Source organism: Mesoplodon densirostris, chromosome 1, assembly GCF_025265405.1.
Source record: "Mesoplodon densirostris isolate mMesDen1 chromosome 1, mMesDen1 primary haplotype, whole genome shotgun sequence".
Lineage (NCBI taxonomy): Eukaryota > Metazoa > Chordata > Mammalia > Artiodactyla > Ziphiidae > Mesoplodon > Mesoplodon densirostris.
In genome coordinates, this window is record NC_082661.1 from 172,993,851 (window position 1) to 173,006,992 (window position 13,142).

At 45.3% G+C, this 13,142-nt stretch overlaps 1 protein-coding gene across 3 annotated transcripts in view; it reads left to right on the forward strand.

Annotated features, from left to right (window-relative positions):
• The window catches only part of KCNMA1 (potassium calcium-activated channel subfamily M alpha 1), a 748,255-nt gene that overhangs the window by 648,595 nt on the left and 86,518 nt on the right, over nt 1-13,142 (forward strand). For all 3 annotated transcript variants that reach the window (XM_060111611.1, XM_060111630.1, XM_060111620.1), the window contains one exon: nt 4,057-4,150. In XM_060111611.1, coding sequence (XP_059967594.1) covers nt 4,057-4,150 — 94 coding nt within the window. The remainder of the gene's footprint in view (nt 1-4,056; nt 4,151-13,142) is intronic.

Here is a 13,142-nt window from a genome sequence, read left to right on the forward strand (position 1 = left end):
GGTTAGCACTGGACTACTTAGGAAAGTTGGAATTGTTGCCCCATTTTACTCGAAGTAGCCACAAAGAGGCATTGGTGAACCTTGACACAGTGTTTGCAAGCTAGCTAGGGCAATAAAGAGAGGGATTCCTCTTTTTAAAAATATCCAGTAAAGTATATGATCATCTTGAAGTGAGCCCAGAGTTCTGGCCAGTGTTTCTAGAAGATCTTGCCTTGCTTTTGCTTTAAAACAGAATGCTGATGAAAAGTTGAGTAAAATGTTGTTACAGATGTTCAACTCTTCATTAAGGCTATTGGAATTACCACCACATCTTAAATCAATTCCCAGAACATTGTCTGGAGGTTATGTCATTGAAATAATGAATCCTCTTTAGTCAAGTATAAGCAAACATGTTAAAACATCATTGTAACTTTAAATTAAATTCCAGTGCAAACCAAGGGATCTGAAAGCTCATTAGACTTGCCTGACATTTTTCTAGCACTGAGTCTTCCCAAACTGTAAAACTGTTAGATTCAGTGCCTATTAGACAAGCGAGCACTGGGAAGTTACAACAGCACATTAAGTGTTATACTTAGGGATGTGCAAAAACAAGCCCTTGAATTTTATTAGTATTCTGAGATTGGATGGAGTTCAGCTCCTATAAAAATTCCACATTGGATTCCTGAACTTGTTTGTGTTTTAAGGAAGCTGGTAAGTCAGGTTCCTTTAAAAGATCTAATCTTCCTACGGCTACCACAGCAGGATGACTCTAGTGGACATGCTGGAGACAGGGGTGTAGTGTAATTAGCCAGAAACCAGGCTAACTATGAACCTGGAAACGTGTGTTGGCGTGAGGTAGCGGCCCATTCCTTCAATACTTGTCTTTCATGAAAGTAAATTTAAGTCTCCCTTTTAATTCCATTTTTATTCCTCTCATGTAGTCACAGAAGCCATGAAATGAAAATTATATTTTATAGCTTAACTAAAAGTTTTCCTCGATCTGCTTTCTTTAAATATGCAGAAATTGATAGAATCCATATAAAAGGATAATAATTAAATATGGTTTATATCCTACTTAGGAGACAGAAGTTATCACTGCTCCTCTTGTGGAATCTAAGCCGCATGTAATGGTCTCCATTACACAACGTTCGTATATGTAAGCTGGAGACATTTCCCCCCATCTCTTCAGGGAGAAGATCTGCATTTCCAGGCCATGAGTGCAGGAGGAAACCTTTGAACATGCGTTTCATTTAAGAGAACAAATCCCAGTTTAAATGCAGTATGATTATGATGGATGATCTTTCTGAGTTGCGATGAAAATAAATCATTTCCTTGCATAGAAGGAGACCTGACTTTTAAGCACCAGAACAAGGTGTTTCCCTGGAGCTGGTGAACAGGTATTAACTTGCAAGTCTTCCATCTGAAGATCACTGCAGGTAAACAGACAGTGACAAGGTGCAAGGTTAATGGGCACTTAACCAGAGAGGGTTATGTATTGTTGGCCCAGTGCAAATGGGAAAAGAAAAGTTAAGAAAAAGAATCTAGCAGAAATGCCAGTGAGTGTGACTTCTTAATGACTGTAGACTCGTTGTATAATTAGACAAAACCATGGCAACATCTGGTGGCCTTGAATAAAGCTAGCCACATAGACTAGGTTAGCTAAAAGACCTTTTTGGATATCACACAAGAAGGCTTGTGTGATAGAGAAGAAAAGAATTTCCACCTCCTACTAGATCAATTCACATGCACACGTTATTTAGTACATCATGCTGCTCAACTAATCTAGGTCATCCTGAACACAGTGCAATCATTGCAAGTGGTCCATATTAAAAGATGACCTTGTATTATGGAGGTAGTCAATGCAAGACTTCTACCCCATCCTAAGGTGGGGAAAGTGCAAAAGTACACTCACACACACACACACACACACACACACACACACACACATTCTCTCTCTCTCTCTCTCTCTCTCTCTCTCTCTCTCTCTCTCTCTCTCCTCTCTCCTCTCTCCTCTCTCCTCTCTCCTCTCTCCTCTCTCCTCTCTCCTCTCTCCTCTCTCCTCTCTCCTCTCTCTCTGCCCTCTCCTCTCTCTCCTCTCTCTCCTCTCTCTCTCTCTTTATCTCAGTCTCTCTGCCTTTTTACCCCATTATTGCCTGGGATGCCTGGCCCCCTATCCTATGAAAGGAAGATGAATGCAGGTCAAGCTCAGAGTGCCTGTTTGCTTGCTGAGAGATGCATATCACCTCTAAGTGATTTTTTCCAATACCATTTATGTGGCTTGTATTTATTTCCTTTAATCTTTTAAGTGCTATTTAGTCTCTATGTGATTTGCTGTGGATACTCGTTTCTGATAAGATGCGATATCCTCCCGGCCACATAGTTCCTGCCTGGAGCCCTAAGTGACTGATATGGTTGCAGCCTGAGCCTGGCCCTCTGGGGGGACAGGACAGGGGGGAGCAGGTGGTAGCGAGTAAGGGCTGTGGGCATTTGCAGGTGCTTTTTTGCCTTCATTTCTTCTGGTCATGCTCTTATCTCCAACCACATTCTTGTTCCGTCTCCCTGTGTCAGCCAGAAGTTAGACAACCCCAGACTGACAGTAGAATAAAGGAGTGTACCAAGAGTGATACCTTGAAACAGATTTGGAGGGTAGTTAGATTATTATTATCTCTTTGGGACCATGTATCATAACACACTAAATGTATTTAGGGTTTTCAGGGGAGTACCATATCATGCATGTTCTGATATGGGTCTTCCTGGATAATATCAAGTAGCTGAGATGGCATTTCCTCCCCCCACCTGAGCCTTGTACACCTTTAACATATATCAAGCTTCTTTTGATGTTGTCGCTGCTAATATTTCTCTTCTTAGCTTTAAGGTAACTGCATGTTATTTCGAGTTTCAGGGGTGCTTCCTCCCAGTCTGTGTTGCAGTCAACAATAAGAATCCGAGGATCCTATTTTTCCTCCTTGACATTACAGCTTTAGCCTGTGTTGTGGGGCGTGGGGAGAGGAAGACTAGGATTTTGCTGCTGGTGCCCTTGGGTGACAGGCTGGGTATGCAATCTGCTAATTATCAAGCAGCTCTCTTAAAAAGAAACGTGATACAGGCTAATACATCTCCAAAGCTTATTCGTGGGTGTCTTTGGGCAAAAGCAGTAGAGTGTGCTGTGTTGTTTGTGAGCAGAACTTTGGATCACTTAGTGATCTCTGTGGTGTAGACATTTGGACAACAGCCTGTGGTTTCCAGTCCCCTCTGCTGCCCTCCTTCCCCGCCCCTCCTCAGAGATAGCATTCAGTGGCAACCTCCTCCTCCCTTTGGGCGCTCTTCTCCCGCCTGGTTCTGCAGCCTTGCAGCCCCTTCCTCCCATCTTAATGAATTAAGAAAGGATCCCATGCACACAGGCCCTCCCTCTTGGGGGGTGGAGGGACGAGAGCTGAGTTGGGCTGGGATTCTTGAACCAGAACATACCAATGTTCCCAGTCCTGACGGACTGAAACATTGGCTCGTAAGGCCTCAAATCCCTGCGTCCTTCCAAGGCTTTTTCCTCTGGCATGTAGGAATTAGGACCTGGTTACATTGGTCCGTTTGCAGAAGCAGCCGGCTGGCAGCTCTTATGCTGCTGCTTCAAATACAGCTTTATTTCTGATTTTGGTTACAAGAAAACCTATCTGGTTACCCAGCAAAACAAAGTAACCAAAAAGAAATTCTAAGCAGAATGATGGAGTGTTCCTATATATATATATATATACGTATATATACATATATATATACACACACACATACATGTATTGGTGTACAGATAGATTATAATTTCTTTTCTCTCTAATGGCAGGGTGTTTTCACGCTGTTACAGTCTGTTTAAATTGCATGTTCAAACGCTGGAGTGTCTAGAGGTGATGCTCTCACCTTTTCTAAGCCGGCCTCTTTGACTAACGCTTTGGTCTTTGGGTCCTAAGAGGTGGCCGTGAATTCCTAGTGAGTGACTGAGCCGTGAGTGTGTGTCCTTTGATATCTTGCCTGTATTGCACAGTCTGCCCTCAAGCTGTTCATAATCTCATGAGCTGCCTGTATTTCCAGTCGAAGATGAGCAGCCGTCAACACTGTCACCCAAAAAAAAGCAGCGCAACGGAGGCATGCGGAACTCACCCAGCTCCTCGCCCAAGCTGATGAGGTAAGGATAGGGGCCCGGGCCACGCGGTGGGTCCACCGGTGGGTCCCCCTCTCGCTCCATCTCCTGTCCTTGCCCCCTCCCCACCTTGCCAGGCCCAGAGGCTCCCCTCCCCAGCAGGCTCACGGCGGAGGAGGGGACGAGATCGTTAGATGGCTTCTTAAAGGCTGAAGTATTTATTCTGTCAGCTTGTCAGCAGTTAATGATAGAGCTGAAAAAATTCTGTCATGAAAAACAGTTTGAAAAGCTGTTTGAAAAATACATAGGCTTTAAAGTCTGAGCTGTCACCAAGTCCTGTCTATGTGTAGTTCCTAAACAGCAGTGGCGCTAATGACAACGGCAACCAATCAGAGGAACCCGTGTGGTTAGTTTGCCTCCAGCAAGTCTCTTTCTGCTGGAGTCCCTCCGAGAGGACTGTTTTCTGTACTTAAGGCCATATGTGAGATGTATCATCACAATCAAAAATGAACCTGAAGATTACCTTCTCTTTATCCTGTCGATTGAAATCAAATTTCTGTTAATTGATTTTGACTGATAAAAAAGTCTAATAATCTGTGGACTTGCCAAAGCAAAGTTCAAAAGTAATCCAGTTCTGCTCAGGCTAAAAGCAATATTAATTATGAAATAGAGCTTGTGTGCACTCTTTTTCTCTCTCTCTCTCTTTCTCTCCTCCCTCCCTCTCTCTCTCCCTTCCTTCCTTCCTTCCTTCCTTCCCTCTCTTCTTTCTGTCTTGACTGCGGCTTCCTCTAGGAAATGGCAAGTGAAGTCAATTTTCAGTAGAATTCTGTTGGATCCTCTCCTTGGACTCTTCATCTTTCATCTTCCTTTTTCTGTCTTCGATTCATCTGCCAATCCCAGTGCTTCTTTCCCCCCATCATCCTAGCTCTCCAGCACCTCAATGAAACAGGAGTGATTTCAGATTTGCACTGCTTTCCCTAAATGGTTCCTGCCACGGAAACACCTGCCATCTTGACGATAATTTCTTCTTTTCATTGACATTGGCTGCTCTCTTCCCTTTGATTATTGATAAAAAAAAATCACAGCGATTTCCTCCTCCTCCTCCCCTTTTCCAAGCATTTGCATCTTCCTGGCTCCCCATGACCACCTTTCTAGGATGGAGAGAGGGCAGTCCGTCTTCATATGGTTGAGGACGCAGGTCCCAGGAGAAGACTCACCCAGCCCCGTGTCCTTTTCCGTCACCATCCCCTCTTCCTGTTCAATGTTTCCTTAACAGTTCTCTGCCTTCCCTTCACTCAGTCTTGCTTGGGTGTTGCTGATTTACATGCTTGTTTACAGTTTATGAGGAGGAATAAAATGTGCCAACTGCCAAGCCTCTCCCTTTTCTGATGCTGGTTGTCGTGCTCACCTCTGCTCTGCATTTGCTCACCTTTAGGTAATCGCCTCATCTCATGCTAATAGTTTTATCCATTGCAAGTAAAGCCCAGGCACTTTCTTTTGCCTAAATTTAGAGAAGCAAATAAATAAATAAAGAGAAGTCTGAAAAATCTGAAACCTTTGGAGCCAAATTCCCTGTCCCTGTTTGCTATGTAAAGTATGGCTCATTTCTCTGATCTTGAGTAATAATAATTCTGAGGAGTTACACTGTTTTCATATGCTTCAAAGCTGTGTCAAAGTTTTGCTGCTTAAGGGTACTTCTTTCTTCTGTTGGCTCTTGGGTACCAAGATGACAGGTCTTCTGTACGAGGTGGAAGCTTCTTTAAGTCGTAGCCTTCAGCAAAACATCAAATTACCAAATCCAGGGTAACATACTTCTACACAAATGCCTTTCCTGTATATATATTATACCCTATATATTAAATACTTTAGTGTTACACGCTACGTTTTATGTGCGATAGAAAGTGATGGTTTGAGGTAGCCTTGGGGGGACTTTTTTTCCACAAGCAGAAAAAGCTAGTATGTACTGTAACAAGTATGGTTTTTACAGGACTTTGTGCCTGAAGGCCTTTGTAAATAAGTAATGATCAACAGATTGGCTGTGGGCTTTTGAAAAGCATGCCTGTGTCAGTTTGCATGATGGGGGAGAATTTTCAAAGTGGGTCTTGCTTTCATTGCCTGTCGGAGAGGGGCTGAGGAAGGCAGTCCTCCCAGGCTGGAGCTGTCTGCTCCGCGGTACATCAGAATTGCTAAACGTGGGCCAGGCGGTGAGCTGAAACTTGCCAAGCTACAGAACTCGGGTTTCTTGTGTTGGTGCCTTTGGGCTGCTGCTATGGCCGTGACTACTGTCGCCAGGGCACTTTACCCCACCAGCCCACGACGACCTCGATGGCTGCTCAGCTGGAACGGGCCGCCCCATGACAAGTCAGAAAGTCTCAGGCACTCCTCCTTCACCTTGACTTTCTGTGTTGCAGGTACTCTACAGACTCTGTCTGGTGTGGGAGCCAAGACAGGGTGTTGAGCCCTCCCTCTGTTGCCCTTCATTTCCTGGGTAGGAACGAAGAGCCCATGGACGGTTTGGTTGGGTTTGGTTTGAATCCCTGGCCCTGGCCGTGAGGTTGCCGGGGCTTAGTTTTTCTAGCTCCCTCTTGCTAATTGACAGAAAACAGAGGGGTTCCTGTACCACCTCGAGGTTTGTCTAGGTCCTCCCCTGCAACATCTTCCAACACTCCCTTTCTACTCTACAAAAGATAGGGCTCCCAGGTCCTATTCCCTGTGACCTGAAACATCCATAAAGGAGGCTAATGACTCATTTGAGGTGGGTGTTTCGACATGAGTTTGTGGCTTGCTGCTTGAGCAGAATCAATCATTCTGAATGCGGGCAGGTTTTAGTGGCCTACGGGCAGTGATAGGGACAGTTCCAAGAGAAACCGGAGAGCCCAGAATGGGCTGGGCTGGGCTTTAATTTACCACTGTGGCCTCTGCAAATAAAACAGGCTCCTGCGTGAGGGGTCCTTGCAAGCCATCTGCCAGCAGGAAATGCTACAGGGACTCTGCACTAATGGTCTTTGTCTCCCCTTTGTTCTGGTAGCAGGGTCTACCGTGGTTTTTAAGTGTTGCTTAACTCTCTGTGCAATCATTAGATGAACTGCCTCACTTTCTGTGTCTGGATCCTGAGGCCGTATGTTTTGTAGTTACCCTGACACAGAAAACAACCCTCACAGCCAGACTGAGCAAATGGTGAGCGTCTGTGCTCCAAGTCAGGGGTCTTTGTGTCATGATAGAGACCTTTGGCTTCAAATCCTACAGAGGAGCAGGCTGAGGAGTTAACCGGGGCCCTGTATTCATCTCCCTGTGGGTCTCTTAACAGGGAATTATTTAAGGAGCCTCTCTCCTAGTTTTCCTCTAAAATCGCCAAGCACCTATTGCCCCGTTCTCCCTACTCAGTGGGTTTGTGCCCTGTCAGGAAAGCTCTGTCTTCCTTCATTTGTGAGGCTCTAGAGGGCAGGAACTTTGTCTCTGAATAATTAAGTCAAGGGTTCTTAATTTGGTGGCCTCCCAGACCCCACTGACTCTCTAGTGAAATCTGTCTAGAAAATCTCTCTAGGAAAAAGAAAGTTCACTGGACACCATTTTGACTCCAGTTGAAGGAGATTCTTGGATTCCTAAATCCCGGCCCCAGTTACTATCACATTTGGTTCTTCTCACAACCACCTTCGAGTAGTTACCTTCACAGATGCTTTTTGGCTGCTGAGAATATGTCTTCAGTGGGTAGATGGTAATGGGGGAGATGCCCAGGCTCCCACAGTGTCCTCAAATGCAACCCGAAAGGTTATGCGTTTTAGCTGCCTGCTTCTATTTCTTTTCTCAGATTAATTCTTATCTGGGAAATGTTTAGAGAGAGCCTGCTGTACTCAAGATGTTGTGGAAGGTCTTTGAGGGGTGTAAAGTAAGATGGATTACACTCTTCAAGTTACATGGGTTACGTGTTTTCAAAATGCTCACGGTTTGATGTGGGAGACAGACAAGCATATACAGCAAAACGGAATAAGGACAGAGTAGAGACCTACCAGCGTGGGCTGTGGGAGCAGAGGGTGCCCTCATTACCTCTGGTCTGGGAGGCTGAGCCCAGGTTGTGAAGGATATGGAGAATTCTCGACTAATAGCACTAGCCACCCTTGTCCATTGTTTACTAGGTGCCAGGCATCATTCCAAGAGCATTAGGCCTGTTAATTCCTGGAATCCTAACTACAGCTCCAGGAGGAGGGATTGCTCTCTCGTCCATTTTACAGATAAGGAAATTGAGTCACAGAGATGCAAAGAGTAGTAAATCTAGTAAGTCTTACCTAATTGGGAAGATTTGAACCCAGATGGTTTGGTTTCCAAACCCATATTGTTTACTGCTTCATTCTTCTGCCTGATGAGGGGAATAGGAGAGTGCTCAGGCCATTGCAAGTGGCTTGATGTGGCTGGAGAAAGGCATTCTTAGAGTTGCATAACTGGAGTTGAAAATATGAGCATATTCTGGCACCCAGTCATGAAGGCCTTTCCTGTCATAGGCCAAAACCTTGCTGGTTTTTGAGGAGGCAGTGCCCTAACTTGTGTTTTGGGAGGATCACTGATGAAAGTATAAGGACAGGTTTAGAACCCTCCATCAGGGCCTTCTGGAGAGCCGTGGTACCTCTGGGTACCAAACCGTTCAGGGTCTGCTTTAGAATAGTGGACCAGACGTGGGCTAAACAGTCTTCCCAAGAAGGACACACAGCATTCCTGACATAATGACAGTAACGCCTCTTCCCTCAGGTGCTAGAGGGGACTTGGTGTAAGATACCATGGGCTATGAGGATTTACCCAGGATGTGTCGGGTGGACGCTTTACACAAAGAGGTAGCCCCCAGCCAGGCTAGCGAGGATAACTGACAGCACTAAAAACAGATACCGAATGCTGTGAAAGGAGCTTCATGTCATAAGACCCAGGAAACATTAGATATTTGTTTTGTGAATCAGAGTGGAAATATGATTGGAGTAAAACAGATTATCCTCTTGGGCCCTAACTGATTATTAAATGAAATAAACTCATCTGCTTGTTAAGTCCCAGCCTCTCCCTTTTGACGCATACCTCTCACGGGGTCTTTTTATTAGGACTGCCAGCTTGAAAGGTTGTAGTAATAGAAAATGGCAGAGTGGCCTGAGCCCACTCAGAGTTGGGGACAGAATGCCACTCTCCCGATCTCTTTCGCTGGGCAGAATGAAGAAGGAAGGCCAGGACAGCTTAGCTAAGTAAATCCACCTCTTAATGCACAAACACATAGCAAATGACAGGCCCTCACGGGACTGCAGAAGAAAGAAATGGTGGGTCTCATCATCCCAAGGTGGTGGATTTGACACAGGTCCCTGGACACATTGCATACACAGTAGAGGCTCATTATCCTGTCCCCTCATTTCAAAAGCATGTTGTCCACTCTCCTCCAGGACTGAAGAACATGTCAGCTCTCCCGGCTTGTCTCCCAGATATCAATAAAGGCAGTAATTTCCTTCTTGCTCTGAGGATGTTGGCTGTCTAGCAAGAGATGACATACTAGGGAGCCGCAGTTCTTGATTGTTTACTTGTTGGGCAGAAAAAAAAAAATGCAAGTAGAGAGATACAGAAAGTTTGGCCAGAGTGGCCTGAAGGCTTTCTCAAGGTGGCTCCAAGGTTGGCCATCTCGGGGAGATGGGGGTGGAGGGTAGGGGGCAGCCGTGTCTCAGGAGAGACGAGCATTACATAGGACAGTGGAGGCAGCTTTGAAGGATGAGTTAGGGCAGAATCCCGAAGTCAGGATCCTTGCGACCTAGCAGGAAATAGCATTCACCCAGAAATAAAATTCACCCAAGAAAGAAGCAGATCCATTGAGTCAGAACCATTTATGGTGCTGAAAACCTAAGTATGGGCCCTTTTGAGGAGACCACCTGAGACCCCCTCTGGTCTCCTGTGGCTGCTGCAGCCAGAAACCCATGCATGTGACCTGCGGCTCCTGAACGTTGCCCTGAAGGACTTGGCTACTGCCTGCGACGTTGTCTTCTGTGGAGTGGAAGAAGCGATGGGAAGCAAGGAGGGTGGAAAACTGAATTATAAGCGTTGCACTTGATAAGAAAGAATATTTCATTTGCTTTTCTTTGCTGATTTATTTGCTGATTAGCTCTTGGAGGTAGACGTCAGCAAGAGAGTCATTTGCGTGGCTTCCAGGTTAGGAATTTCTATCAAGTGTTGACACAACCCCTCAAGTTCCAGAGAGTCACAGAGCGAGAGTCAGAGCAGGTGACCTGGGTGCACTTTTGTCACCAGAGCTGCATTCTCCATTTGAATAGCAGGGCCAGGACTACAGTGGGGCATGTGAGGTGCCTCCTTCCGTTTTGCACCGAGGTCCCTCGATGGCCTCACCCTGATCCCAGCCTCGTTGAATAGAACCATAGCCTTCCAGTCCGTATGTTGCAACTAGTTGCTAACTTTGGTAGGATTGCCTCAAACCACAAAGCCTCTCCATTTGGGCAAAACTTTACAGCAGTGATCCGCAAATTTCAGCATGCGTCAGAATCATCTGGAGCACCTTGTTGAAACAGAGCTTGATTCAGTAGGTCTGGGCTGGGCTGGAGAACTGCGTTTCTCTCAAGTTCCCAGGTGATGCTGAGGCAGCTGGTGTGGGGTCATGCTTCGAGAACCACCACTTACAGGAATCAGAGCAGTGGGAGGAGCTTCACGTGATGGGGACCCTTCTCACAGAAATGTTCAGCCCTGGCACTGGAGCACTAAACATTTGTTAAGAACAGCTGTGTTGACCACCTTGTACATCAGGCATGAGTCCTGTCTGCTGATCAGTTACAGCAGCTGGCTTCAGGCACATTCCAGGCAGCCTGACTGGTTAGAGACATACTACAGAGTCTCCCTTCCTTCCGATCACGATGCCCTAATTTCAAGTACTGTGCCTGTAAAGCGGAAAAACAGCGCAAGAGCCTGGATTGTTCCTCAAACAAATTGTTACAAGATGTCAAAGGCAAAGGGGCTCTCACTGGACACTTTTTCTGGTCTGCATAGAGGGTCTGGGGAGTTTCTGTTGAATGATTTGAGATATTCAGAGATCAGAGATCATTCATCAGCTTCTCTTGGTAGTTGGTTGTTTACTGGGTCTTCTGCTGGGTTCTGGAAATGTGTGGAAGAGTAAAATAGGACTTCCCTGCCCTGAAGAAGATCACCAACTGATGGATAAGACAGTTGTGCAAATTATTATCTCTGAAAGAGCATCTTACTTCTGTTAAGAGCTCCCAGGAGGGGAAAGCCACGTCTGTCTCTGAGGTTATGGAGGAGGACAGCACGGGAGGAATATTTGAAGCAAACCGGGAGGCTTCGGAAGTGTTCTGGTACCCTTACTATGGTGCCTGACATAACAGATACTCAGTAAAATCAGTCTTTGCCACTGGGGTGAAAAGCCTGCAGAGGCATGAGAAATTGCCCAATTTTATCAAGCCTCCCGTTTCCCAGGGAGACTTCTGCAGAGTTGGCCTCAATCTAGATGGGACGCTTGTAATAATAGGAAAGGCCTTATCATGTGATGAGAAATGAGGTCCTGAAAATCAAGCAAGGGAAAGGATGCAATTTTAAAACCATTTGGTAACTTTCCTCTTTCATACCTTTTGTTTGTCGGTTTGGTTTGGTTTGGTTACTTGTACTTTAATGTAAATTTCTGAAGTCCAGCATTGAACCCACTGCCACACAAAAAAATTCGAATTTTCCTCCAAGGGGAACTGTGCTCTTTAAAATATAATGCTACCTTCTTCACAGCAGGTTTGCTAGAAAAGAGAATTGTGGTTTTGCTTTAGGCTGTTGTCTTCAAGGCAAGCTTTTTGTGTGTCTGCTGTAGCTGGGCATTTAGTTCACTTCCTGAGATTAATTGAGGGCAAGCAGCATTCCTTGCTCTGCAAACCCTCAAAACAATGATCTTTTATTCTTTTTTTGAAGTGAGGTATGCTTAATATCTAGCTGCGGACTTTGGAGGTATGAGCTGAGATTCAAGAAGCATAGCTATGAAAAATTTAACTCACTGGAGCTCCTCGGTTGTTATAAAAATGTGGGTAATTCCTAAATGGAGTCTTCAGATATTGGGACAAGACAAAAACTCACCCAGCCTTAGTTGATTATTGAGGCTCTCCTTAGCACATTGTCCTGACAGGGGCTCATGGGGAAATTTTCTACTGATAATTCACACCAGCTGTGCATTTCATAAATGCCCGCCATGCTGCTTTTCTTTTTTGCAACGTAGAGGGCACTGTGGCTTGGGGCGCTGCAGTGGGGAATGAGCACGATCCAGCTGCCTCCTGCAAGTGGGAGGGGGTGAGATGGGGGCCACGCTGCACTGACTGCCAGTTAAGAAGACCTCTCTGGGCAAAGCAGTTCTGTTCCCACTGTCTTCTCCACATTACTTATCCACTCTGTTTCAGTGTACCAGTGTACCAGTGTACTTATCCACTCTGTTTCAGTGTACCAGTGGGTGATAATAACAGAAATTACCTGTAAGTGTCATTGTGATGAGTAAATCACAAAACGTAGGTAAAAGTTTTAGCACAGCAACATTTTTAAGAGCTCAACCCATGATGGCTAGTCATCTTAGTAGCAACAGTAGTAGTAGTAGTAGTCTAGTAGTCAAAGTAATAGTAGGAGAACCCCACACCTTTATTACTGAACCACTTTCTGTTTCCTGTCTCCTTTCACCATTGCAACAGCTACAAATATATAAGTGAGTTCTAAGCAAAGTATAAAGAAGGATAATAATAACAGTAGTTAACCGTTATTGAGGGCATGCTGTGTGTCAAGTTCTGTGCTAAGTGCATGCCATGTCTTTACTCAGGCAACCCTCAAATTGAATCCATTAACTAATGATGATGTTTAACATTCCCATTTTACAGATAAAGAAACTGAGGCAAGGCACAATGTAGCAAGTAGTAAATGAACCAAAACCTGATGAAAGACATTTTGGCTCTGGAGCCAGTATACTTAATCACTAAAGAAATAGGTGGTTTTCTGCCCTCAGTGGTATCCACTTCCAAACACTCCCTTGGTGGGGGGGTCA